The 26,084-nt window shown below is 38.8% G+C and overlaps 5 protein-coding genes across 5 annotated transcripts; 3 read left to right on the plus strand and 2 right to left on the minus strand.

The window, feature by feature from the left end:
• Nucleotides 1-43: 43 nt before the first annotated feature.
• On the minus strand, nucleotides 44-8,552 carry LOC145912324 (coatomer subunit beta-like). The gene is made up of 19 exons (XM_082999747.1): nucleotides 8,339-8,552; nucleotides 7,932-8,083; nucleotides 7,542-7,711; nucleotides 7,102-7,255; nucleotides 6,699-6,889; nucleotides 6,473-6,593; nucleotides 6,051-6,182; nucleotides 5,728-5,850; nucleotides 5,288-5,433; nucleotides 4,895-5,072; nucleotides 4,397-4,624; nucleotides 4,041-4,157; nucleotides 3,605-3,754; nucleotides 3,058-3,207; nucleotides 2,561-2,705; nucleotides 1,961-2,192; nucleotides 1,417-1,540; nucleotides 1,000-1,155; nucleotides 44-598 (listed from the first exon to the last, which is right to left on the minus strand). The coding sequence occupies exons 1-19, from the start codon at nucleotides 8,511-8,513 to the stop codon at nucleotides 542-544; spliced, it is 2,901 nt and encodes a 966-aa protein (XP_082855873.1). The 5' UTR covers nucleotides 8,514-8,552; the 3' UTR covers nucleotides 44-541.
• Nucleotides 8,553-9,301: 749 nt separating this feature from the next.
• LOC145910779 (blue-sensitive opsin-like) lies at nucleotides 9,302-11,629 on the minus strand. Its single transcript, XM_082997983.1, has 6 exons — nucleotides 11,350-11,629; nucleotides 10,764-11,054; nucleotides 10,421-10,557; nucleotides 10,195-10,342; nucleotides 9,754-9,856; nucleotides 9,302-9,449 (listed from the first exon to the last, which is right to left on the minus strand). The coding sequence occupies exons 1-6, from the start codon at nucleotides 11,627-11,629 to the stop codon at nucleotides 9,302-9,304; spliced, it is 1,107 nt and encodes a 368-aa protein (XP_082854109.1).
• Nucleotides 11,630-14,052: 2,423 nt separating this feature from the next.
• LOC145910781 (uncharacterized) lies at nucleotides 14,053-15,917 on the plus strand. The gene is made up of 6 exons (XM_082997985.1): nucleotides 14,053-14,344; nucleotides 14,445-14,735; nucleotides 14,967-15,115; nucleotides 15,308-15,476; nucleotides 15,537-15,639; nucleotides 15,761-15,917. Exons 1-6 carry the CDS (start codon nucleotides 14,068-14,070, stop codon nucleotides 15,915-15,917), a joined length of 1,146 nt encoding a protein of 381 aa, XP_082854111.1. The 5' UTR covers nucleotides 14,053-14,067.
• Nucleotides 15,918-18,604: 2,687 nt separating this feature from the next.
• Nucleotides 18,605-20,479, plus strand: LOC145910782 (uncharacterized). Its single transcript, XM_082997986.1, has 6 exons — nucleotides 18,605-18,896; nucleotides 18,997-19,287; nucleotides 19,544-19,692; nucleotides 19,872-20,040; nucleotides 20,100-20,202; nucleotides 20,323-20,479. The coding sequence occupies exons 1-6, from the start codon at nucleotides 18,620-18,622 to the stop codon at nucleotides 20,477-20,479; spliced, it is 1,146 nt and encodes a 381-aa protein (XP_082854112.1). The 5' UTR covers nucleotides 18,605-18,619.
• A 3,040-nt stretch (nucleotides 20,480-23,519) lies between these two features.
• Nucleotides 23,520-25,131, plus strand: LOC145910784 (uncharacterized). Its single transcript, XM_082997988.1, has 6 exons — nucleotides 23,520-23,601; nucleotides 23,721-24,011; nucleotides 24,141-24,289; nucleotides 24,501-24,669; nucleotides 24,730-24,832; nucleotides 24,975-25,131. The coding sequence occupies exons 1-6, from the start codon at nucleotides 23,520-23,522 to the stop codon at nucleotides 25,129-25,131; spliced, it is 951 nt and encodes a 316-aa protein (XP_082854114.1).
• The last annotated feature ends 953 nt before the right edge of the window (nucleotides 25,132-26,084 follow it).

The raw sequence follows: 26,084 nt of genomic DNA on the forward strand, positions 1-26,084 counted from the left end.
ATGAATACGTGTGTGGTTTCCTGCAATATTTTTCCCCCAATCCAATCGTCAAGCGTTTTGGATTACCACCTTTTTATTCCCTTGCACTTACGCAACAATTCACGCACGATGACGTAACAAATATATATAGTGACGGAACAAACAAGGTTTGCAGCAGCGGGTAGCTTTACATATTTCTAAACCAGAGTGGTACGACATCGGTAACCACGTGACAAGCATGTCTGTGCCTTGTCAGCAAAAGGACAAACAGTTGTCAATTGCAAGGGCTTAACGGTCGTCCCATATTTACATGTAGTTTTAGAAAATAACGGATAAATTGAGCGATTGTACGACCGAGAGTGGAATGGGCGTAATAACAAAAGCATATTAATATATTCGTCTATGAAGCGCGCCATGTCTCTTCTAAACGTAGCAAGAAAAACACATGGGATTTTAGGTGGCGTTAGTGCAGTCTACTTGATGACGTCGAATAAGTGTCTGTGACGTCATAAGGTCGTGGTAGCTGTTTGGATTCGGCTGGTCGTGTAATTGCTTCCAGATGTTATTTTTTCTTCTTCTGTGATTGGTTGAGTTTATCGCCCAGACTAAGAGCCATACCCTGGAAATTGTTATAAATGAGGTGTTTAAAACAGAGTATTTTCGCTACTTTTTTTAAATTGGATATATTTTTGGCGGTTTTTAGAATCTAATTGGGAGTTTTTTTTGCGATACACTAACACTATATCACAACAAAACACAAAAAGATTAAAATAATTTTTGCTGTACACTTTTTTTTCAAAAAAAAAGGAACTTAAATTGATTCAATCAACATGAGACAAGTGACCTATTGCAAATACAGGGGCAATATTTCGTGACTACGAGAACGTTAGCTTGTTAATCAGCAATTCTACAGTTTCAAACCTAAAAGCGGGTTTAACCACATTCTGTAGCCACCATAACATTACAGAATTCCACACCCAGTCAACAATGTTGGAGAAATTCTAAAACAATAAAACTTGCCTGGCTTTTAGCTCGAATTCGGATATGTCCGGCCACGGGGGCGTCGGGTCCTTTTCCCGCCGGTTTCTCTATGCTCACATTGGCAAGTCCACTTTCCCCGAATATCGACTTCGCAAACAGGTTGGCGGCAAGGAACCCAGAGTCGCCACCTAGTGCCTGATAAAAAAAAATTATTAGCACATTTTAAAAAAAATCTTTGGGACGTATTTGAAGGGGTTGGTTGTTAAATGAAGTGACGAGAATTTTTTAACATCCAAAAAACTGTGTGAAGGAATAATAAATTTTTTACAATGAAATATCATGGCAAGAGGTCTTTTTTGAAGTTAAAAACGACGAAATTGACAACCTTTGAGCAACCCAAAACCTTGTCGGTAAATTTTTCGATTGAGGAAAAAATTTCAACATCAGAACTCTTACTTTTTCCGGCGTCAAACATTTCATGTTGGTGCAGTCGAGGATATGGCGGAGGAATTCGGTAAGATCTGTGATGTTTGTGTTCACTGTCACCTTGTTCTCCCATTCAAATTCGGCCCACATTTGCCTGCAAAGCGACAGGTAAAAAAATTAGGCTAGCGCACTACAACAGATCTAAATCACCAGAAAATTTTTTGCGCTATGTTCATGATCATAACAGCAAAAAAAAAGTATTTGAAAAGTGGACAGAAAAAAATGACAGAATCTATTTTCAAATGCGCACGACCAAAAAAACAAGTAAATTTTGTTTGAGTAATTTGATAAGTGTAGAAAAATGTGGAATTAAAGTGTGGAATGAAGAATAAACAAGAAACAAACAGACTAGGAATATTAGTAAAATGACAGGAAAAAAAAAAAACGTTAATTTTAAGTAGACACAACAAAAAAATACATTATTTCGTAATTAGTAGGAAAACGTGAAATTCTAAACATGCAATTACACCAAAACTAAATTGCGTTTTGGCTCAAAACTCTCCTCCCAACCAACCTGAATTCGGCATCTGTGCACGAAGCTGGCTGGATGTAATCCATGATGTCAATGTGGATATCGTTGAGCACGACACAATTACGATCGCTCGCCGCCCCTGTGACGTCATAAACGATGTTCCCGAATATGATTCCGTTTTCTGTTGAAGCGACTTTCACGCTGGCTTTGATGTTTGCAAAATCGTGAGGTGCCAGAGTGAGAGGACTCGGCTTTTCCACCAGTTTTAGGTCGCCTAAATACGTGCAATGTGAGTAAAAAGCCTTGAAATATCGTGATTTCGACATGGACGTAATACGACAGATGGAGAAAAACTAGAACGAGGCAAAAATAAAATATGAACTGAACTAAATCTTGAGTGCGGAGTAAATCCTATAGAAACATTCGCGTTTACAGTATTTTAGAACACGAATCATGTGTTTGTTAAAATCTAATGCCACTGGAACTTGAACATGGGTGAAAGCATTTACAAGAAAAAATAGAAGGACACGTTTTTCAACCCATGATTTTGTTGCGATTTTAACGTTAGACTCCATACGTTAGACTTGGCAAGCATTTGGCTTAAAATTTTCCAAAAAAATACTACGAGTAAATGCAACCCACCGAGAGTTGCAAGTTCGATAGTGCAGTTTTGAAGTGTGTCGGCAGTTTGGTTGACAACCAGAACATCAAGAACGATGTCGTATTGGTTGATGTGAACATAAGCTTCGGCGTATACCGGGTCGGAGAAACCGGTGAGTTGTGTAACCTGTGAATTTGAAACAACAGGATTAGATATAGAACTATTTGAATGAGTAACGGAAACGCCAAACAGTCTTAAGGGCAACAAATATTTGGTATCTGATTTTTTCGAAGCTATACAAGAAAAAAAAACATAACGACCAATTACTTTTTCTTATATAACTTACCATGTTTCGATTTGTTATTTTTATAAAACAAAGGGGTTTTATGTTTCTGCGATATTTTAGTTAACTAACCAAGCGAAAAGTAAAAAAATACATAAAAATACATATTGGCTGCAGACAGAACATCAATTACGTTTTGCATGAAACATTAGGTTTTAAATCATGTTGGCCTAATGCAATCACAATTATAGAAACCTTATTAAGTTTTGAAGCAGCCGGATCTTTCGCTTCCTTCTTCTGAGCAAGGGTGCCCACAGCTGCGTTCAAACTCAACTCGAATTGATCCTCAAGCGATCCGGCCTCCACTTTCGCCAACAGTTGTACGAAGTTAATCGGGTCGTCCGGCTACAAAAAAAACGGTTTCACGTCAGTAATTTTCCAATGCCTTAAAAACATTTACGACAAACAACAAGTCTAATAAATACCGGACAAGTATTACAAAGTGGACGCAGAACAACCACACAGTTATACTTTTGAAATAACATCGCTGTTATTGCATCTTTGATGCGTTTAGCAACAAATTAAATCCTTATTTGTACTGCGAAACAACAATTTCACGCACGATGACATAAAAAATAAGTATAGTGACGGAACAAAGGTTTGCAGCAGCGGGAGGACTTTACATACTTCTGGTACCATGTATTTAAAATAAAATATTCCATGTACCATAAAGTGGATGCAGAATAGCACCGTTTTTTTGCACTAATAGACCAATGCGCTTGGTAACAACTTAAATCCGCACCTGTACAGCATTGAGAGCGTTCTTGCTTTTTTCAGCCGCTTTTCTCTGCACACTTTCTTCGGCCGCTCGGATCTCAAGCAAGGCGGAAAGCGAGTCGCGACATTTCGAAGTAAAAATATCTGCCATCACTTTCTGGCGCTCAGACAAAACCTTGAAACAACAAACGAATGAATTCTTAAGTCCAGACCACAGTTAAAACGCTGTGTTGTTGCTTTGAAACACAAGTTAAGACTTATATTACGATTTGTGGTGCTACGTCGCGGGTTGATCATAGTACAATGCTATGTATTAGAAAACTAGGCTTGTTGGCAAGCCTAGGCCTATTGACTATCGTACTATATTTTAGAGTACAGTTCAAGCGTATAATTTGTTATATACATATTTACAGTTTCATTCAGAATATAAGTATGGTTTACACCTGACGTTGAACTCCTACCTTCAAACATGACGCGAGGCGATCGACTTCGTCATCACTGATCGGTTTCTTGGGAAGAGAAGATTTTCCCAGATGCAAAACACTCGACAGTATGAGCATGCATTGGGCGGCAAACGACTGTGAAAAGATATTAAACTTGATATAATGATGAACAATCTGACAAAAAAAATCTTAGCCAACTGTTATCGTAAATGTACATGTTTCAGAAATTACTTTGCTTATTTTGGTTTCAGAAACTAATATGTTTCTCTGTCATCTTCATAGAAAAAAAAACATTCCTCCTGGTTTATCAGAGAAATTACTCATAAATCCTCTTTCAGTTCCCACACTGAGAAGGTTTAAGATCCTCAACTTACATTCTGTTTTCTTTGGTCCGAGCACCCAGCCATAAATCTGAGAGTTTGTTTGGTGAGAGCTGTCGAAAGTGAACCGGCCAATGAGAAGTCTCCGTCCATGAAAAACTGACGAAGTGGGGGTCTCTTCACATCATAACCCCCCTTACCCCCTGATGATTTGCCCCCCACACTGAATGCTGATTGAGTGACGTACGTTCCCATCTCAGTAACACGCCGTGCCGCGGAAGACTGTGTACAAAATTGAATTTTTTTATGGCGGAAATATCTGTAAGAAAGTCCGGTTTGTGCTTTTTATAGAAGGTCCTGAGGCTAACAAACGTGTTTAATACTTCATATACTATGCATAAAATATACCTTTCAAAATCAACAATACAAAATAAGTTTCAGTTAGTACACCACAATTATTCAAGTGATTTAGTACAAATAAACAATTTGTTTGAATGTTTACAAAATTAATGGATCCACAAAATTTCCCTGCATGTTTTAATTCATTTCTACCTGAGCAGCTTTTTCTTCTTGGTCTTGGTTTTCATCTGCTTCACCGGCCGCAAGCTTCAACTCATGTTCCACAATTGGGAGATCCCCCACAGATTTCCGTACTTCGGTTACAAAACGTAGAATTCTGGACGTTCCATCACAATATTCACCCAAAATCCACAGCACTCCTCTCATTATCCTGGTCAGACAAAAAAGGCAAACATGAAGTTATGCAGTTATAATGGCAATGCATAGGGCAATACTGAATATAAAGATATTGTTTTCTTTAAACCATACTTTAAGGCGACATTGAGCTTAATTAAAAAAATAAAATGTTTAATTAAATTTTCATAACATTGTTTTCAGTTATATTTCTGCTACTACAGCAACAGTATGTGTAAGTCAGTCACATACTTGGCAGCTCGAATTGTTGAGAAAACTTCCAGGAGTTTATCGAGAATGAGGCCCTTGTGTTCATCATATCTGTGCACGGCTTCGCGCACGAACAACAGAACATCGCATGCAGCAAGCTCCTCACTGTCACCCAGAAACTCCATCAGCTGGAAATAAAATGTTTGAACTTTGATAAACAAGTTTTCTAAATAAAGTAGTCAACTTGGAGGGAATTAGGGGCATGAAATTTCTTTGCCAAATATTGTTAGGCTAAATGTAGAGGTAAAAAGGCAATCTTATTGGTGGTTCACCTGGAATACCACAAAAGGAATACAACAAATATTATGCCTGACAGGGTGTACATTAAACCCAATGCTGAAGTGATTTTACAGACCCTGAAGCTAATAAAATTGGAAATAATTAAAACATGTATTTGCCCACAATGGTAGACAAAATCTTACCACAGGAATAATTGTTTCAGCAGTATCTGGGAACTTTACAGCACACATGTGCATTCGTTTAACCAACATCTGTCTGTATTTATCAGTGTTGTCATGCCCCTGGACACTGGAAGATTTGGTGATCTGTGGGAGATACATCAAAGAGAAAGTTAAAACAAGTTTATAGTCTGTAAATATTAGTGAATTCTAAATGTAAGGATCCCTTTTTTTGAAATTGGGACAGAATTATAATAACTAATTGGTGATAAACACCATTTGAGGTGTTCATTAGGAGCAACACAAATGCTGAAGTACATCAACAAGTACAACACAAATAAACCAACCTCTTTGACTATAAACTTGACAAAATCATCAACATTCCTTGAAGTCACAAGGTCAAGTGCAAGGTCAAGGGTCTTCCGACGAACCTCAAGGTCAGGTGAACCGAGTGCTCTGAGAATATCCATCACCATTTCCTGCACATAATTTTATAATTTTAGTCATTTAATACATTTATTAGCCCTCCATAATACATTTATTAACCCTAATGCGAAAAATTCATGCCAACCAATGAATAAGGCACAAGCAATAAGTGGGTCTACTGTAGTTTTAAAGATTAAATAAGGGTCGATCGACACACGAACAAAATTTGAATTTTTTGTTTCAAAATCTAGTCTAAAACTAATGCAGAGATTAGCAGTATCAGTGAATGGTTTACATAACAAACAACAAATATATAATTATCTGATAAAAATCTCATATGAACCTGAAGGACTTTTTCATGCAGTTGATGGTCTTTCAAATCAATCAAACGATCGAGAACAATCAGTTTCACATTGTTGTCTGCTTCCTTAACTATAAGCTCAATGTAACATTGGGCGGCAGCTCTAAAATACAAACGTCAAATGTTTAAATGCCCTTGTATACAGCTAGCGTGCAAACAATTAACAATACATCAAGTAGGAAGCGCATTGATGTTGATGTTTAAATACCTGATTGCAGTGGGAGCGTTGGACAGTGTAACCAATGTACCAGCAGCCTCATATCTAACTGCCTGGCTGGTAGACTGCAAAAGGTTGTAGATGCAGCGAATAAATCGGGATCTTTCATTGGGATTTGCGTTGCACACTTTGTAAACCAACTCCACTATTACCAGCTGCAGGATGTCATTGAATGTATTCACCTATAAAAATGCCATTTGTTTGGTTAGATACCTTTAGAAATTTTGTGTTGTTTTCAATGCTTAGGGTTTAAGTAATTGTGAGGAAAAAGTTTCAAAAAGGACTGGAAATTACACATGAAGATATACATGTTTGAAAACAACCAAAATGAGTGTAGTTTATGAGTTGTTGCAAATAAATAAGATATATAGCAAAATATTGACTCCAGGCATACTTGGTCAATGCAAGTGCTCAGGTAATCTAATGCTCTCTCTTGGTCTGCATGGATCAACATCATGAAGGCGTTACGTTTGCAGGAAGCATCTTTCTCACCTTCCAAGAAATCATGGATCAGTTCTGGAGCATCTGGAATCAACTGATCGAATTTCCTGCCATGGGAGTTAAAATACAATGACTGATGAGAAAAATAGAATTCAAAAACGAAATAAATTTTAAATAGTTTTACCTGCACTGATTTGAAAATACATTTATAACCTTACAAATACATTAATCCAGTTACGCAGAACACATTTTTGCAAACTAAAAAGAGCCAAACCCATAGCAACCACAGCTTTAAATACGGTGGATGAAATTAATAAATATGAATATGAACATATATAAAAATTTGTACTTCACAAAAACTCATGACAACTATTTCTGTATTGTAAAGTTAACCTGTAAATGGTGTAGATTGCCAAGACAGCATTTCTTCTGACATAACTGTGCCTATGTTCAAGGCAAGATCTGATAGCTGGCATGAGTGGTTCGATCAATTCTGGCTGACGAAGTTTGCAAAGGAATCTCAAGGTCGAACCCCTGATAAACTCATTTGGATGTTGCAGGTCCTAAAAAGCAAAACAATTAAATGTTATAAAAGATTATTTTGATACACTGTCAAACTTTGAGCCTAATAACTGAAAATAATTATGTGATCTCAATGCAATATTACACCCATGCAGTATGTCATTTTATATTGTCGACGTAAGTTTTTATAAATCTGGCCTATTTCCAAACTGTATACATATACAGGATTTATTTTACAGTTTAGCATGTTAATATGATTACCTTCCTGTAAGCATCACACACTAATATCATCTCAGGACGAAGTTTTCCCTGTCCGTCAGTTTTAGGCCAAATTTCCCAGAAAATCAAAAGTAATTTTTTAACTGTATGGTCATCAGATGGAAGCAGATACTTGATGATTGTCATCAACAATCCTAAAAAAGAAGTTATAATGTATATATATGTCTGTTGTATACTCACAGAAACAAATTTACTTATGTGTTGTGTCAATACTTCAGATTTGAAAGTTTGTTACTTGCACAGGAGATTTTGTGCAAGAATGTTTTCGTATGTTAATACATTAGCTATTTTAATTGTGTGGATCATCAGTAAATTTCAAAAAATAATTTTTTCCACTCTGGTTGCCAATCACAACAATATCTAAATTTCACAAAATAATTTTATTATACCTTGCAGCTTCTCTCCATTCAGTGTCATAAGAATGACCCTTTTCAGTGCTTCTGTTTTAATCCTAATGTCCCCGTGTTCAATGTCATGCTTGAGTTTAGTTTCATTTACTGGCTCAGAGTCGGTGACTGAGGGACTGTAGATCAGCGTGTAACAAATACTTTCGGCCGATGTCATTGCTAAGTTTGTCAAACATTCAACTTAAAACACAACCAGCCTTCTGAAACCATTACAAAAACACAATGATTCAGGTATAATACTATTGCATCATTGACATAACACATGAGATGACACAAAACAGATCTAGGGTTCTTGCAATAAGTTTGAGCTATGCTAGAACATTATCATAAACCATTCTTCTACGATATGGTATGCTATGCGTTGCTACTTATTGTTCTGAACGGTTTTAACCTAATGTAGCTTCAACTCCACATTGTTCTGAAGTTTTTGCGGGCAAAGGTTCCACAACATTTTCAATTTTCTATTCAGCTGATAGACGTGTCTTCTGTGACGTAACTCGCCGAACTGTGACGTAATAAATGATACTGTTTCTATGACCTTTTTCTACTTTTTTGAAAGAAAACAATAAGCGATGCTTTACTACATTTAAAAACCGTTTTTTAACATAAAAAGTTGCTTATATTTTGTTAAGTACAATTTTTATCATGTAAAAGCATATCGCCGAAATTATTTTTTGAATCGTTGTGAACACAGAAAATGTTACGGGAACTTGGCATGATGGCGTTTCTATGAATGTACACAGCAAAATAGATTGTATATCAAATATATTCCAGGAGTTATGACAATAAAATCAATGAGGGATTCAAAGGAATAATGTTCTTGAAAAATCTTTTTACAGTTTAACCTCCACAAAGGCTTAGGGGCGTGGGCTATGTTATCTGTGTGTCACGTCACATCTAACACAAGGCGTCGTAGATTTAATTAAATAAATGATATTTAATCATTCATTTAAAAGTAGATGATGTTGTTTTCTCTCTGAATGTTGTGAGGGCGATGTTTGAATTGCCGAGGAAGGACTTGGGACAAACAACTCGCTTCAACATACGACGGAACTTCTTATCCCTGGCGCTGTAGATAATCACGTTGATTAAGCTGAAACAATAGAGAATAAGCCATTGTTTGTAAAGTTGCTATTCCAGGCAGCGAAAACGATTAACACTCAAACAACTTATGTTCAATAAATATCATATCATGTGCGTTTGATAAAATAAATTTATATACAGTCTTTTATTTAAAGGTCTGCAGGCAATATTTGGCCTAATCCAACATTTAATGACATCAGAAATTTGCGTATTTGTCGAAAAATTCACATTCGTCGAACTTTGTCATCATCATCATGTTTTCGTGCATAAATTTCCAAGCACGTCTTTTATTTAAAGGGAAAATGTCAAATTACCTGTTTATCATTCCGATGTAAAAGCACACGAGAAATGGAATGGAGATTGTTGTGCAACCCACAATCCCTCCGAAGTACATCGCATTAATCGTCACCACTGGAACTGTAGAAAACACGTCAACACATTTATGTTTCACCAACCAATCACAATTTTGTTTCAAATCTTCGCAGTGGTTCGTCGTCTCTGTTGTTCGGTACTCAGTATAGGGGACCCTGCAGATCGACGTTGACCGAAAGGTACCACAAAGTGGAGACTAGTGTGCCTGCTAGTGTAAAAGCTACTCAACAGCTGCACTGATGAGACCTTACAGGTCGAAAGAGTGCGTGTACACACCCTGTCTGCAGCTTTGCAACATTTTTTTTGATTGGCGATTTTAAGACGCACTGTATACGTATCATTGTTTTGCAATCCTTTTAATTTCGACAGAGCTATAAACTTACGCAAGGCAGTGGTGAATCCAATTTGCATTATTCCGACAGTCTTAAAGATTTTCAGTTCGTTTTTGTCGATGGCAGATGACCCGAGCGACTTGGATGAGCGCGACGTATGTTTCCGGACGAACACCAACGTCATGACGGTGACACAACTCTGGGAAAATTAATGACAGGAAAGTGAAAAGGGCAATTGAGTAACTGCAAACAAAGAAGCATTTAGTCATATACTCACCATGAGTAAGTACGGGATGACGATGCCCAGTACAACCAGGGTTAACACCATGGGTAAGTTGGACGCGTTTTTCATGGAAATGTAGAAGAGAAACACTGATGGATGGTAGGAATAGGCCATTGAGTTTGGGAACCAAGCTGGAAAAATACCAGCATATGTTAATACAAAGAAAAGGGAAATACCCAGGGGGGAATATCTGACGATCTGCAAGTTTTGCATTCTACATTAATTCATAAATTTACACAAAAACTCACGCATCAAATAAGGGTCTGTGGGCCACTGGTTTAAACATTTCTTGCACTATTTTAACAGTCATCTTCAAGAATGCCTTAAACGTATTTACCTGCAATCGATGATATAAAAATGGACATTCCCCAAATACTTGCGATCCCAATTAACGTTGGAGTCGCACTCTGATTTCTGTAATGCAGTGGCCACTTGATGGCGTAGTAGCGTTGTGCTCCCATGAACACCAGGTGGTAGAGGGAGGATGTGAAGGTGAGCAGGAGGAAGATTCCTCCCACTGTGGCTTGCGCTGATCCTCGGAGTGAGAGTTGGATGCGATCGAGCTCAAGTGACGTCACATTTATCGTGCGGATGAAGTTGTAGGTGGTGACGATTAGGAGCTGAAAGCCTGGATGTGGTGAAAGTAACGACTTATATGATGTTTACATGGTGTATAGGCAAATTGTGAGATGTTTTGTGTCCAGTTTGGATACAGAAACAAAACACCAGCATTTACGTGTAACAAGTAGAGAAACTTGTCACACGTAATTGGCATGTAAATACAACCAATACAACGCGATCCACAGACGCAAACGTCGCTGCCAAGATTGTCGACCAGCGTAGGGATTTTACACAATTTTATTCGATCGAATATTTCGCCGCACCTTTTACATTACTTCACAGGACATGTGTTTTTTTCATACCTGTGAACAAGTCTGCAAGAGCAAGTGAAATTTTAAGCATGGCGAACAAGTTTTCCGCGCCCATCTTCACTGTCACCAGTATGACAAGCACATTACCAGCTACTATGGACAAGCCCAACACAAGACAGAAAACCATGAAAGCAGCGGCACCTGCCATGCTGCACGCTTGGCACGACTTTAGTGGCACCGTGGCACATGACACACTGCCGGAGATGTCACAGAAAGCCGGAAAACCACAGAAAGATGTCGTATTAAGGCTGTGGTTGGAATAGGAAGTCATTTTTTTCGGAAATAATCCGACAGAAATTCAAACTACGGTTGAACACAAGTTGCAAAATAGTATTTCAGGTCTTGGGAATAGAATTCAAAATTTTCTCTGCAATACAAGATAAGGGTGAGAGAAATATAATGCATAGTTTACCTTAATGTTTCTACCGACAGTTATTATATTATCTTAACCTTTAGGTTAACTTCGATTTAAATCATAAATATAACAGAGCATTTTATAAAAAAAAACCTCAAAACTGCTTCTAAAATATTTTTGCTTTTTTTGTCATGAACAAAATTACAGATCAACCAAACTCACGCTAAACCTTCTAACTCGCAATTCTGCGCAAATGCCTTGATGCATTTGTGTTTACGAAGTTTGAAAAGCCTTGTCCCAATTGAAATGTAAGCACTCTGACCGTGATGGGCTTTTAAACTTTTAGAGCTCCAAACTCGTCATTAGCTTGGCTGTATATGTAGAAGGGCTTAATTGATTTGGGGACGGCTTGTTCTACCAATGCTAATTTCGGCTTCGCAAAAATCATACCCATTTCATCATTCTCTTTCAATGTAGCAAACAAAATTGTAACTATTCTATAAGTGGCACAGTTAAAATTTACAAGCGGCTTTAACAAGTGTATGATACCTAAGTATGCTACACCACTTGCAATTCCTCTCGTAATGCACGATCACAACTTCAGACATTTGCTGTCCGCGTCATTATCTGAACTCATCTGGTATCGTGAAGTCGCATGCCCTAATTATTCATCAACTATAAGTAAACGAAGATGCTAAATCGATCTCTCATCCGCTCCATGGAGGCGTTTCATTTAGGGTTTGATGACAAATACCCTTAAAATACTTTCGAGCCGTTTGAAACGACGTTTTTCCGTCCGGCGCAAGTGTAAAAAAGCCAATGCGCCAATAAACAGTTTTGCGCAGGAATTCAACTTCTGGTCGCTTGCTTAGCGGTGCCCAACTCGTGGCATGCGGGCCAAATTTGGCCCCCGAAAAGGTAGAGTGCCACGCGCGACAATTTTTAATATGACGTCAATTTATTTTCCGACCGTGTATATTTTTATCAACTTGCATCATCTTAAAACAGTCTTAAACTTGATTTTCACTTTGGCGTCACGCTTTTATTGGTGCATGGCTTTCTCTTCGTCTAATGCTTAAAAAACCACTAATGCGTCACATTGATTTTGGGATAGCAGCCGCCTCTATAGAGAAAATCTGTTCCTTGGTCCAACATAACGCAAACCAACGAAGAACTCTGACGCGTAACATCCGCTGATGGCCCTGCAGTTTAGTACTGCATGACGATATCACACGCTGACCGCCTTAATCACGGCACTCTATGAAATTGGTCAAAGCATATTCACCTGAATATTCAACAATTCATAATTCCTTGCTGTGTGCATTGTAAGATAACAGCGATACAAATGACAAAATCAAAAACACAAGCAAGAAGTAAATGTAAAGTCAGGGGAAGGGTGTGTGCTTGTAACATAGACAAAACACGTAGGTCTGCAGCGAACGTAAGCACATAGCATCGAGTGTATCGAGCCGTACGTTAATCATAAACAGGAAGTTCCTGTTGATTTTTACCTCAGGCTTCCTCCAAGCTACTGGAAAAATTGGTTCGCGATCGTAAGTGATTATCTCAGCGAGCAAATACTTTAGAAAAAAGAGATCTGGGTCAGTGTATTTCAGAAACGGCCGTTTTGGGCTTGGCAGAAGGGAAAGAAATTCATCTTCGCGGACTAAAGTGTGTAGAAAACTACCATAACATATATCAGTTACAGCGTCTAAAAGAAAGTTTTTGACGCATTCAGTGGTTAGTTCTGTTATACAATAGAGAGGATGGCCTCCCATGATTAAAAGTAATACTGCACATCAAAATTCGTTGATTAATTGGAAAATTATGCTTCTGCGCCAGTACGTTATATTGAACTGATGATGACATGGGTTATTGTCGAAATGTTGTAAATATAAAAAAAACATGTCTATGGTCACGAACTTGTTTTAGTAACAGATTAATAAGGATGCCCAAGCATTACAACATCTTTACGAGGGCGTAATATAATAAGACATGGTTGAATAACAACCCAACAAAACCTGAGTAAAAATGATAAAACGAGTAAAGAAAATATTGTTTGGTTTTCTAGCATTTTCCTTTAGGTTTTGAAAGCGCAACAAAATAATTTAGGAACTAAAATGGCGCCAACTTTCAACATTTCGCTTCCGGTATTGACTTGGAACGCTCCTTTTCAAGTCTATGCTCCTGCCATTACCATCACCCAGGAACTGACGGTACCGGATCGAGTTAGCGTTATACGAGTTAAGCCGATCCTTACTCCAGTTATAAGAGAAAGCGTTCCTGTCGTTCAAATGAGCCCGGAAGTTGCAAACATAACGGATAACGGGACCTCGTATAACAACAGCACTGAAATGGTTTACAAGTACATCAATGTTACCGTCAGCAAGCTTTGCGGACTGCCTGCTTTCTGCTCTGACGAAGCCTACAGCGCATGCGCCAACACGAGACTCAGCGCATGCGCAGAATGCAGTGATATTGGAGCAGGGTTTTTTGTGTTTTTTGTCGTGTTGCTCGGTGTGACTTGTGTGTTTTGTAATGCGGTGACAATGGCGGTGTTAAAGAATCTCGGTTTCGGATCAAGTTTCAACAAGATGAAGTTTTCGTTGGCTGTGGCCGACTTTTTAACAGGCAAGACCAACAGTTCTTTCTATTAACTTGTGTGGCTCTCTTTGTGTGGCATTATAAGCGCATTACATAAATATGCAACAACTATATACAATACGCGCAGGAATCCAACTTCTAGTCGTCGCAATTTACAACTTCAGTTGGTCTTGGAACGTGACGTCACTTGAGCTCGATCGCATCCAACTCTCACTCCGAGGATCAGCGCAAGCCACAGTTGGAGGAATCTTCCTTCTCCTCACCTTCACCTCCTCACTCTATCACCTAGTGTTCATGGGAGCACAACGCTTCTACGCCATCAAGTGGCCACTGCGTTATAGAATGCAGACTGAAACTCACAGAATGATGGGGTTGGCACTGGTGTGGTTCCTTGCCATCACCTCAAGCACGGTACCAGGTATAACGTTATAAACTGATAATTCAAATTAACGAGAAATTTTTGAAAACACGCCGCAACATTTTGCTATCGGCTACACGTTATTGAAACTGTAAAAAGTTGCGTCTACAACTACCAGGACGTGGTGTTATGCCACATAACCCTGCATCCTTTAGAACCTTTGCCAAGGACGTCCTACAGGCAGTACCGATAGTATTTATCAAGTAGTTAACGAAATTTATTTTTTTGCAGCGTGGTTTCCAACCACCCTGGCTTACACGTACCAACAAACCATATTTTTATTCTACATCACGGACACCCAAGTTCAGCAACACGATGGAAATTACACAACACTGGTTGTGATGATGTCAATATTTGTGATTTTACCCTACGTGGCAATGGTATGTAACTCATACTGTGTTGGCAAGTATATGAAAAAATTAAAAACAACAAGTGATTTACAATATTTTATTCAACCTTCACCGGAAATTTTCGTGTCAATGATATCTTTTGGGTAAAAGCGCGCTCATTTTGCACGAATTTAAAAGAAAAAAATTAAAGGTTAAGTTATCACATATTTTGTTCGGTTTAAGACTTGCACCTCCTTTGCCACCGTCTGCGCTGTTCGAACCAACCTCAATAAAGCGAAAGAACTGAAGCGTGACGGAACGAGCAAGAAGAAAAAGAAAAAATCAGATGACAAGGAAGTGGCCATTTTTGTCACGGTAGCTCTGATGCAGCTCGGATTCACAATTACCATCAGTAAGCCACCATTAACACTTCAAGAAGCAATAACCTTGGGTAAATTTCTTTGCTTTTCAGTGCCATTGGTGGTGATCAACATCCTGTTATATGGACATTTCCTGAACTGCTCAAATGTGGCGCTTCCCAATCTCATATGTTTTTACCTCAGCATGTTAAACAGGCGAGAAACACTTTGTACTTAACTATGTACTTGACTTTGTTATTTGAGAATTCCAGTGTGACTTTAACTTTCGGTAGACATTCATCCTTTTGAAAACGTATTGCTATATTGTTTTTCACAGTTTGGTGAACGTACTGATCTACAGTTTTCGGGACAAAAAATTCACCAAAACCGCAAAAACAATGTTTTCCATATCAAGTTGTTGCAAAACTCCTGATCAGGAGAGAGATGCGAGTTCCAGCGTCAGTCGACCGACCACTACAATGTCCACGGCCTAATCTCTTCAAAATAACGATGCAAAAATGTAGTGTTCAATTTTTCTTATTTGGGTCATGGGTTCGTGACTCTTTTTTGAAATATTCGCCGTTACAAATTCGCACACAATAATAACCTAGTTTTAAAGTTCGGTCATTTTGTGTTGCGTGTGTAAGTGAGAGAAAGGTTAAAACAATAAACCTCACACACTCCTACGAAATATGAAAAAATACATCAACCAATAGTACAAGAGAAATGTCATGAAATGACTACAGGAATCAGCCTGCTGTACAGGTCGGTGCTTTACGACAGATCTGTCTTTTTGCGTTTCAGTATATTCCAAAAACTCAAACAAAAGTATACACTGATCTGTTGCTCTTTTATGAATTCAGGGAATTAACAAATAGCATAAAATAAAAATACTTGGCGCATAACATTTGCAAACAAGAGCCTGGACTTTGTTTCTCGAGCTTATAATGTGTAACCCGACGGATGGAGAACGCTTAATGGTAAATTACTACAACTTCCTGCTTGTAACCATCACCCACTCAAATGTTGTTGTAATAACTTAAAGGAAATCAGACAGATAAGCAGAGTTCGTATCGACGTAAACCGATGGCTTGAAATGTCTACAACAAGGACACCTGTGCAGTTACATCAAAAAGAGAAATGTGAGAAATATGGCCGCTTAACTTTGAGGTTAACTGCGATTTTAATCATAAATATAACAGAGCATTATATAAAAAAAACCGCAAAACTGCTTCTAAAAGTATTTTTGCTTTTATGTCTTTTACAAAATTGCAGATCAACCACCCTAAATTTCCAACTCGCAAGTCTGCGCAAATGCCTGGATGCATTTGTGTTTACGAAGTTTGAAAAGCATTGTCCCAATTGAAATGTAAGCACTCTAACCGTGATGGGCTTTTAAACTGTTGGTGCTCCAAACTCGTCATTAGCTTGGCTGTATATGTTGAAGGGCTTAATTGATTTGGGGATGGCTTGTTCTACCAATGCTAATTTCGGCTTCGCAAAAATTATACCCATTTCATCATTCTCTTTCAATGTAGCAAACAAAATTGTAACTATTCTATAAGTGGCACAGTTAAAATTTACAAGCGGCTTTAACAAGTATATGATACCTAAGTATGCTACACCACTTGCAATTCCTCTCGTAATGCGCGATAACAACTTCAGACATTTGCTGTCCGCGTCATTACCCAAACTCATCTGGTATCCTGAAGTCGCATGCCCTAATTATTCATCAACTAAAAGTAAACGAAGATGTTAAATCGATCTCTCTTCCGCCCCATGGATTCATTTAAGGTTTGATAACAAATACCCTCAAGTATTTTAAGAGCCTTTTGAAACAACGTTTTTCCATCCGGCGCAAGTGTAAACAACGTCATTGCGCCAATAAACAGTTTTGCGCTTGCTCGGGGGTGCCCAACTCGTGGCATGCGGGCCAAATTTGATAGCAACCGCCCCGTAGAGAAAATTTGTTTCCTTGGTCCAGCATAACGAAAACCAACAAAGAACTCTGACGCGTAACATCCGCTGATGGCGCTGCAGTTTAGTACTGCATGACGATATCACATGCCGACCGCCTTAATCACGATACTCTATGAAATTGGTCGAAGCATATTCAACTGCATATTCAACAATTCATAATTCCTTGCTGTGTTTATTGCAAGATAACAGCGATACAAATGACAAAATCAAAAACACAAGCAAGAAGTAAATGTGAATTCAGGGGAAGGGTGTGTGCTTGTAACATAGACAAAACACGTAGGTCTGTAGCGAACGTAAGCACATAGCATCGAGTATAACGAGCCGTCCGTTAATCATAAACAAGAAGTTCCTGTTGATTTTTCCCCCAGCTTCCTCCAAGCTACTGGGAAAATTGGTTCGCAATCGTAAATGCTTATTTCAGCGAGCAACATCTGAAAAAGGCTTGGCAGAAGGGGAAAAATTCGTTTTCACGGACTGAAGTGCTTGATCGCATGCACCGGTTTGCTGTGTAGAAAACTACGATAACATATACAGTTACATTGTCTAAGAGAAAGTTTTTGATTCATTCAGTGGTAAGTTCTCTTATATACAATGGAAAGGAGGTCGTCCATGTTTAAAAGTAATACTACACATCATAATTCGTTGATTATTGAGAAAATCAGGCTGCAGAATGTCGAGTTTTGCTTTTTTCCATTACTTTGTTAGGTTTCCGTAAGTTTATTGAACTGATGATAGTATGAGTTATTGTCGAAATGTTGTAAATATTGAAAAACATGTCTATGGTCACGAACTTGTTTTAGTAACGGATTAATAATGATGCCCAAGCATTACAACGTCTTTACGAGGGCTTAATATAATAAGACATCGTTGAATAACCCAACATAACATGAGTAAAAATAATGAAACGAGTAAAGAAAATATTGTTTGGTTTTGTAGCATCTTCCTTTAGGTTTTAAAAGCGCAACAAAATAATTTAGGAACTAAAATGTCGACAACTTTCAACATTTCGCTTCCGGTATTGACTCGGAACGCTCCTTTTCAAGTTTACGGTCCTGCTTTTTTCACCCGCACACTGACGGTACCGGATCGAGTAAGCGTTATACAAGTTAAGCCGGTTCTTGCTCCAGTTATAAGAGAAACCGTTCCTGTCGTTCAAATGAGCCCGGAAGTTGCAAACATAACGGATAACGGGACCTCGTATAATAACAGCACTGAAATGGTTTACAAGTACATCAATGTTACCGTCAGCAAGCTTTGCGGACTACCTGCTTTCTGCTCAGACAAAGCCTACAACGCATGCGCCAACACGAGACTTAGCGCATGCGCAGAATGCAGTGACCTTGAAGCAGGATTTTTTGTGTTTTTTGTCGTGTTGCTCGGTGTGACTTGTGTGTTTTGCAATGCGGTGACAATGGGGGTGTTAAAGAATCTCGGTTTTGGATCAAGTTTCAACAAGATGAAGTTTTCGTTGGCTGTGGCCGACTTTTTAACAGGCAAGACCAACAGTTCTTTCTATTAAATTGTGTGACCCTCTTTGTGTGGCATTATAAACGCATTACAGAAATATGCAACAACTATATACAATACGCGCAGGAATCCAACTTCTGGTAGTCGCGATTTACAACTTCAGTTGGTCTTGGAACGTGACGTCACTTGAGCTCGATCGCATCCAACTCTCACTCCGAGGATCAGCGCAAGCCACAGTGGGAGGAATCTTCCTCCTGCTCACCTTCACATCCTCTCTCTACCACCTGGTGTTCATGGGAGCACAACGCTACTACGCCATCAAGTGGCCACTGCGTTATAGAATGCAGACTGAAACGCACAAAATGATGGGGTTGGCACTGGTGTGGTTCCTTGCCGTTACCTCAAGCACGGTACCAGGTATTACGTTATAAACTGATGAATCAAGTTGACAAGAAATTTTTGAAAACACGCCGCCACATTTTGCTATCGGCTATACGTTAGTGAAACTGTAAAAAGTTACGTCAACCGGCATTAATATCAGTACCATCAGACAACTACCAGGACGTGGTGTTATGTCACATAACCCTGCACCTTTAGAACCTTTGCCAACGACGTCCTATAGGCAGTACCGATAGTATTTATCAAGTAGTTAACGAAATTTATATTTTTGCAGCGTGGTTTCCAACCACCCTGGCCTACACGTACCAGCAAACCATATTTTTGTTTTACATCACGGACACCCAAGTTCAGCAACACGGTGGAAATTACACAACACTCGTTGTGATGATGTCAATATTTGTGATTTTGCCCTACGTGGCAATGGTATGTAACTCAAGTATATGAAAAAATTAAAAACAACAAGTGAGTTACAATATTTTATTCAACCTTCACCGAAAATTTCCGTGTCAATTGTATCTTCTGGTTAAAAGCGCGCTCATTTTGCACGAATTTAAAAGAAAAAAATTTAAGGTTCAGTTACCACATATTTTGTTCGCTTTTAGACTTGCACCTCCTTTGCCACTGTGTGCGCTGTTCGAACCAACCTCAATAAAGCGAAGGAACTCAAGCGTGACGGAACGAGCAAGAAGAAAAAGAAAAAATCGGATGACAAGGAAGTGGCTATTTTTGTCACGGTAGCTCTGATGCAGCTCGGATTCACAATTACCATCAGTAAGCCACCATTAACACTTTCAGAAGCAATAGCCTGTGTAAGTTTCTTTGCTTTTCAGTGCCATTGGTGGTGATCAACATCCTGTTCTATGGACATTTCCTGAACTGCTCAAATGTGGCATTTGCCAATCTCGTGTGTTTTTACCTCAGCATGTTAAACAGGCGAGAACACTTTGTATTAAACTATCTACTTGACTTTGTTGTTTGAGAATTCTAGTGTGACTTTAACTTTCGGTAGTCATTTATCCTAATGAAAACGTATTGCTATTTTGTTTTTCACAGTTTGGTGAACGTGCTGATCTACAGTTTTCGGGACAAAAAATTCACCAAAACCGCAAAAACAATGTTTTCCATATCAAATTGTTGCAAAACTCCTGATCAGAAGAGAGATGCGAGTTCAAGCGTCAGTCGACCGACCACTACAATGTCCACGGCCTAATCTCTTCAAAATAACGATGCAAAAATGTACTGTTCAATTTTTCTTATTTGGGTCATGGTTTCGTGACTCGTTTTTGATATATTCGCCGTTACAAACCCACACCCAATAATATCCTAGTTAAAAGTTCGATCGTTTTGTGTTGCGTGTGTAAGTTAGAGTGAGGCTGAAAAGATAAACCTCACACACTCCTACGAAATATGAAAAAATACATCAACCAATAGTACAAGAGAAAATGCCATGAAATGACTACAGGAATCAGCCTGCTGTACAGGTCGGTGCTTTAACGACAGATCTGTCTTTTTGCGTTTCAGTATGTTCCGAAAACTCAAACACAAGTATACACTGATCTGTTGCTCTTTTATGAATTCAGGGAATTAACAAATAGCATAAAATAAAAATACTTGGCACATAACATTTGCAAACAAGAGCCTGGACTTTGTTTCTCGAGCTTATAATGTGTAACCCGACGGAAGGAGAACGCTTAATGGTAAATTACTACAACTTCCTGCTTGTAACCATCACCCACTCAAATGTTGCTGTAATAATTTCAAGGAAATCAAACAGATAAGCAGAGTTCGCATCGACGTAAACCGATGGCCTGAAAGTGTCTACATTACGGACTCCTGAGCAATTGCATCAAAAAAGAGAAATCTTAGAAATAAGGACACTCGTATTTTCCAAGTCTTCGACCTACAAAATAAGGTATATTCTAAGAAAATATGACTGTATGACAATTGTAACGTAATTTTACGTTACATAGCAACGTTTGCATTCTTGGAAATATGAACTATGGTCACATAACAGCAAGTTTCGTCATCAACGTCCGGAATCTCTTTCCATGGGTTTTTGTGTTAAGGCATTCCATAGGTAGCGTCTTGTCCAGCATCTCATTTCAAAATGTATAGCAACGGTTGCTTTCTCACGTGATTTGATCTCGTTACTAGTTTCTACGCAACAGCTGTGTTTTTATGTGATTTTATTGGCCAGCTTAAATGTGTCGCCTTAGAGATGTGTCGCTTCATTGTTTTGTGTGAGAGTGCGTCTTTTGTTAACTGTTTGCTGACCGTTAGTTCTTGAATCGCCTTTCTTTCTACGACACTTCGTTCGCTTTGTTTCTCTCCGGTTTAAATAATGAAACTTTCCGTGTGCGTTTAGCTGAGGTGGAGCGGGGCAATGCAGCGGTACTGTGCTCTCCTCAGTTCGTAAATTCACTCAGTTTGGCGTTGGTATAATTGCGCATGTTAATTTCGTATCCAAAATTGTTCGTGGTAAATAAATATTGGTGTAGTGTTTGCATCGAGAGTTAATTAAGTCAGGTTAGGAAAACACAACAATTAGAACTCACGTGCGATCTAATGTCAAATGCGCTAATCAAATAGGATTTCCATCGATCATAAATAATATTGTTAAGATCCGATTCGAGACTCATATTTGACATTACAGAGGCGCAACATTCGATTTGGTGCCCCGAGTGAGTGGCTTTAAGGCATCAAAATTCGAATTGATGCCCACGAGCATTCTTTTTAACATTCATTGAGGTATGTACGGTAAATATAAACAAGGCTAAACAACAACCAAGGCCGGCTTAAAACTAATATTTGATAATCGTTTAAAATTCTCCTAAATTATTGCTTTTAAATTTGCTGTTCCCCACACCTAAAAAACGAATACTTTTCAGTTTCGGCCGTTTATGGTTTAACTTAAATAAACATAAAATAAACTTTAATCATCGTCCAATTTACCCCAAACAAAAAGTTCAACTGATGCTCTTGGATGTGTGACGTCACTAGTGTCCACTGGTGGCGCTGAGGAACGCCACATGACGTAATAACCCACTGTCTCAATCACGATAATCCACCCGTCAAGCAAGTGAAAACCGGTTTGATCTACATAAAAATAACATTATTAATTGCTCATATTTTGCCGTAGTTTTTGTTGCCGTCTAAGGCCAATGCAATAACACTCAAAGTAAAACAGACTCATAAAAGAAGTCCCATATATTCTTTGAACGTGCTTGGAGCATAAACAGCAACTTTGGTTAACAGCGAACGTGCGCCCATATATCGGATGGGAGGAGTTGCCAGTCAATCACAAGCAGGAAGTTCCTGTTGATTATTACCTCATCTTCCCTCCAACTACAGAGAAAAAAGAGAAATTCATTGCTGTTTTAGCGGTCGTGAGTGCTTATTTCACTGAACAAATGCATCAGAAGGATTCTTGGTTGTCGAGTCTTAAAAAAGGCCTGTTTTGGGGTTGGATAGTTAAGGAAAAATCTTTTGAGATTTGTGTTGAAGTGTTTGAGTGCAGACGCCTATATTTTGTAATATAAGTATATCGATGTATAATATAAATCTGAAGGGATAATATTTAAGGAAATACAATTTATAAAATCACAATCGACGCTTTTACAAGTGAATTGTTGCTGATAGTAAAAATTTGCATTTATAAAGTTTCGATTGTTATTTTATCATAAAGTGAAAGATAAAAAAGAAAGACGTCCCCATACAAATGCGTGGACACATGTCCAAAAATATACGGTCATACTTCATATATCTTTTCAATTCGCTTGATTTTTCAACGGATTCATAACGAAAAATAGTGGACGTCTGTTTAGAAGAGCAAAGAAAATATTGTAATGCCTTCTTATCGCTTCTTTTAGGTTTGTCCTGTCAAAATGGCGGATATTTCAAACATGTCTTTATGGAACATCATGGTTCCACCTGTACTTTTTGTACCAGATCGAATTGCTGTCATACAATCCGAGAAGGTTCCTATCTTCGAAAACAGCCCCATTATCGCAAATGCAACGAACAACGGTAGCTCCAACAATAACATTACCGTTACAAAGTCCTACAAGTACATCAATGTTACCGTCAGCAAGCTTTGCGGACTGCCTGCTTTCTGCTCTGACGAAGCCTACAGCGCATGCGCCAACACGAGACTCAGCGCATGCGCAGAATGCAGTGATATTGGAGCAGGATTTTTTGTGTTTTTTGTCGTGTTGCTAGGTGTGACTTGTGTGTTTTGTAATGCGGTGACAATGGCGGTGTTAAAGAAACTCGGTTTCGGATCAAGTTTCAACAAGATGAAGTTTTCATTGGCTGTGGCCGACTTTTTAACAGGCAAGACCAACAGTTCTTCTAATACTGTTTGTTGCTCAATTAATCATTTAACTAAAACTGTTTAATTTTCGGGCTTGTATTATAAAGGCTTTGCAGAAACGTGCAAAAATTACGCGCAGGAATCCAACTTCTGGTAGTCGCAATTTACAACTTCAGTTGGTCTTGGAACGTGACGTCACTTGAGCTCGATCGCATCCAACTCTCACTCCGAGGATCAGCGCAAGCCACAGTGGGAGGAATCTTCTTTCTTTTCACCTTCACCTCCTCCCTCTACCACCTAGTGTTCATGGGAGCACAACGCTTCTACGCCATCAAGTGGCCACTGCGTTATAGAATGCAGACTGAAACTCACAGAATGATGGGGTTGGCACTGGTGTGGTTCCTTGCCATCACCTCAAGCACGGTACCAGGTATTACGTTCTAAACTGCACACCAAGTTGAAAAAGTGTCGTTGAATACGCCAAGGAACACAAATTAACATGTAGAATTACCGGCCAGCGGGTGAATTATAAGTAATTTACGATTATATTTTATTGCAGCGTGGTTTCCAGATATCATGGAATACACTTACCAACAAACCATATTTTTATTCTACTTCACAAACACCCAAGTTCACCAATACGGTGGAAATTATGCTCCAATCATTGCCACGCTGGTCGTATTCATGATTGTTCCTTACGTGGGAATGGTATGTAACGCATATTGTACAGGAATATGTTTAAAAAGAAAAATATTGTTTTAGTTTAAATACAAAGCGCTGCAGTGATGTAACATAGAAATTTCACCTTCACCGAATAAGATTTTCAAGACAATTGCGTTGAAAATTTTCACGTTTGAATAGGTACTATGTAAATACTAAGAAAATTAAATGTTTTGGAATATACTTTGTTTGGTTTAAGACTGCCATCTCCTTCGCCACTGTGTGCGCTGTTCGCACCAACCTCAATAAAGTGAAGGTCCTCAAGCGTGACGGAACGAGCAAGAAGAAAAAGAAAAAATCAGATGACAAAGAAGTAAAAATTTTTGTCACGGTAGCTCTGATGCAGCTCGGATTCACAATTACCATTAGTAAGCCACCATTAACAATTCAACAAGCAATAAACCTGGGTAAATTTCTTTGCTTTTCAGTGCCATTGGTGGTAATCAACATCCTGTTCTATGGACATTTCCGGAACTGCTCAAATGTGGCACTCCCAAATCTCATATGTTTCTACCTCAGCATGTTAAGCAGGCGAGAAACACTTTGTATTGATCTATTTACTTGACTATGTTGTTTTTGCTTGCTATTGACAAAAACATTTAATTCCTTTGCATCCTTACATTTTTCCAACAACCGCTGCAAAGCATTGAGAAAAAAATTGTTTGTTTCACAGTTTGGTGAACGTGCTGATCTACGGTTTTCGGGACAAAAAATTCAGCAAAGTGGCAAAAACAATTCTTTTCACATCAAGTTGCTGCAAAACCATGGAAGAAATGAGCGATGCAAGTTCAAGCGTCAGTCGACCAAAAGCGACAATGCACACGAGCTAATGTTTACTGCCAGTGTAAAATTGCATTGCGGGATATAATTTCGTAACACTTATATTTAACGCAGTAATATTTCATGCAATGGCATGATAGGCAGGATCGCCCCACTGCGCAGGTCCTTGCTTGGCGATCACAGCTAACGTATCGCGATCATTGTCGCATAAAATATTACTGCGTCATCTGATACGGTGGTAGAGATCCCCTACGTATATGTGAAGGTTGCCTGGCAAGTTGTGCGCTTGCGCACCAGTGTACCTTGGCCACAATATACCCCGTGAAACCACTGAGCTCCTGTAGCTCAGTTGGTAGAGCGTTGGGCCTGGTTAGCCCAGGGTCGTGAGTTCAAACCTCACCGGGAGCTTGATTTTTCAAATCTTGCTCCGACGTGTCAGGAAAAAGTGGCTGATCCAGCTGGGCTGCATTGCCTGGGCTGCCAAGCCTGAAAACCTCACTTATATTTAACTCACAAATATATAGTAAATGTCTTCTCAATAAATTCGGATGCATGCGAAAGGGTATGTAACATTTGCACACAAAGGTCTATAAGTTCTACCTGGTATTATGGAGGAAACTTGGGCCCAAATATATTTCAACATCCTGTTTAACCCCAAACTTGAATTATGTCGAAGTAATACAAGGAAATCGACCACCAGCAAGCATTTACTAACCCCGTTGAAACATAAGATTATCAACGCGTTATGGCAAATGACCAGCTACTAAGCAAGCCAGTCTCCAACAAAAAAACGTTTCGTGTGTAAAATACAATTCCTTCTCCAAATGGAGATTAAATTGTCGGTGGAAAGGCAATTCAGTGTCGAAATTCTGTTAACCAAAGCGTGTTGCAATGATCATGTATTGTAAAATATGTTCAGATCGACTAATATACAAAAAATATTTGTTTTTCTACCAAACACAATCATTCTCATTGTACAATGCTTGTATAGGACTGGGTATTC

The sequence above is a fragment of the Ascidia mentula genome, chromosome 8, assembly GCF_947561715.1.
Source record: "Ascidia mentula chromosome 8, kaAscMent1.1, whole genome shotgun sequence".
NCBI classification, from domain to species: domain Eukaryota; kingdom Metazoa; phylum Chordata; class Ascidiacea; order Phlebobranchia; family Ascidiidae; genus Ascidia; species Ascidia mentula.

Excerpts from the sequence above, each read along its gene's own strand:
- LOC145910782 (XM_082997986.1), top strand. The coding sequence starts at position 18,620 with ATGGTTTACAAGTACATCAATGTTACCGTCAGCAAGCTTTGCGGACTA. Across the intron at positions 18,897-18,996 it reads TGTGGCCGACTTTTTAACAG|GAATCCAACTTCTGGTAGTC; the intron begins GCAAGACCAACA and ends CAATACGCGCAG. Across the intron at positions 19,288-19,543 it reads TACCTCAAGCACGGTACCAG|CGTGGTTTCCAACCACCCTG; the intron begins GTATTACGTTAT and ends ATATTTTTGCAG.
- LOC145912324 (XM_082999747.1), bottom strand. The coding sequence starts at position 8,513 with ATGACATCGGCCGAAAGTATTTGTTACACGCTGATCTACAGTCCCTCA. Across the intron at positions 6,890-7,101 it reads TGAGCACTTGCATTGACCAA|GTGAATACATTCAATGACAT; the intron begins GTATGCCTGGAG and ends GCATTTTTATAG. Across the intron at positions 3,208-3,604 it reads ACGCTCTCAATGCTGTACAG|CCGGACGACCCGATTAACTT; the intron begins GTGCGGATTTAA and ends TTTTTTTTGTAG.
- LOC145910779 (XM_082997983.1), bottom strand. The coding sequence starts at position 11,629 with ATGACTTCCTATTCCAACCACAGCCTTAATACGACATCTTTCTGTGGT. Across the intron at positions 11,055-11,349 it reads TCTTGCAGACTTGTTCACAG|GCTTTCAGCTCCTAATCGTC; the intron begins GTATGAAAAAAA and ends CACCACATCCAG. Across the intron at positions 10,343-10,420 it reads TCATCCCGTACTTACTCATG|AGTTGTGTCACCGTCATGAC; the intron begins GTGAGTATATGA and ends TAATTTTCCCAG.
- LOC145910784 (XM_082997988.1), top strand. The coding sequence starts at position 23,520 with ATGGCGGTGTTAAAGAAACTCGGTTTCGGATCAAGTTTCAACAAGATG. Across the intron at positions 24,012-24,140 it reads CACCTCAAGCACGGTACCAG|CGTGGTTTCCAGATATCATG; the intron begins GTATTACGTTCT and ends ATTTTATTGCAG. Across the intron at positions 24,290-24,500 it reads TTGTTCCTTACGTGGGAATG|ACTGCCATCTCCTTCGCCAC; the intron begins GTATGTAACGCA and ends GTTTGGTTTAAG.
- LOC145910781 (XM_082997985.1), top strand. The coding sequence starts at position 14,068 with ATGGTTTACAAGTACATCAATGTTACCGTCAGCAAGCTTTGCGGACTG. Across the intron at positions 14,345-14,444 it reads TGTGGCCGACTTTTTAACAG|GAATCCAACTTCTAGTCGTC; the intron begins GCAAGACCAACA and ends CAATACGCGCAG. Across the intron at positions 14,736-14,966 it reads CACCTCAAGCACGGTACCAG|CGTGGTTTCCAACCACCCTG; the intron begins GTATAACGTTAT and ends ATTTTTTTGCAG.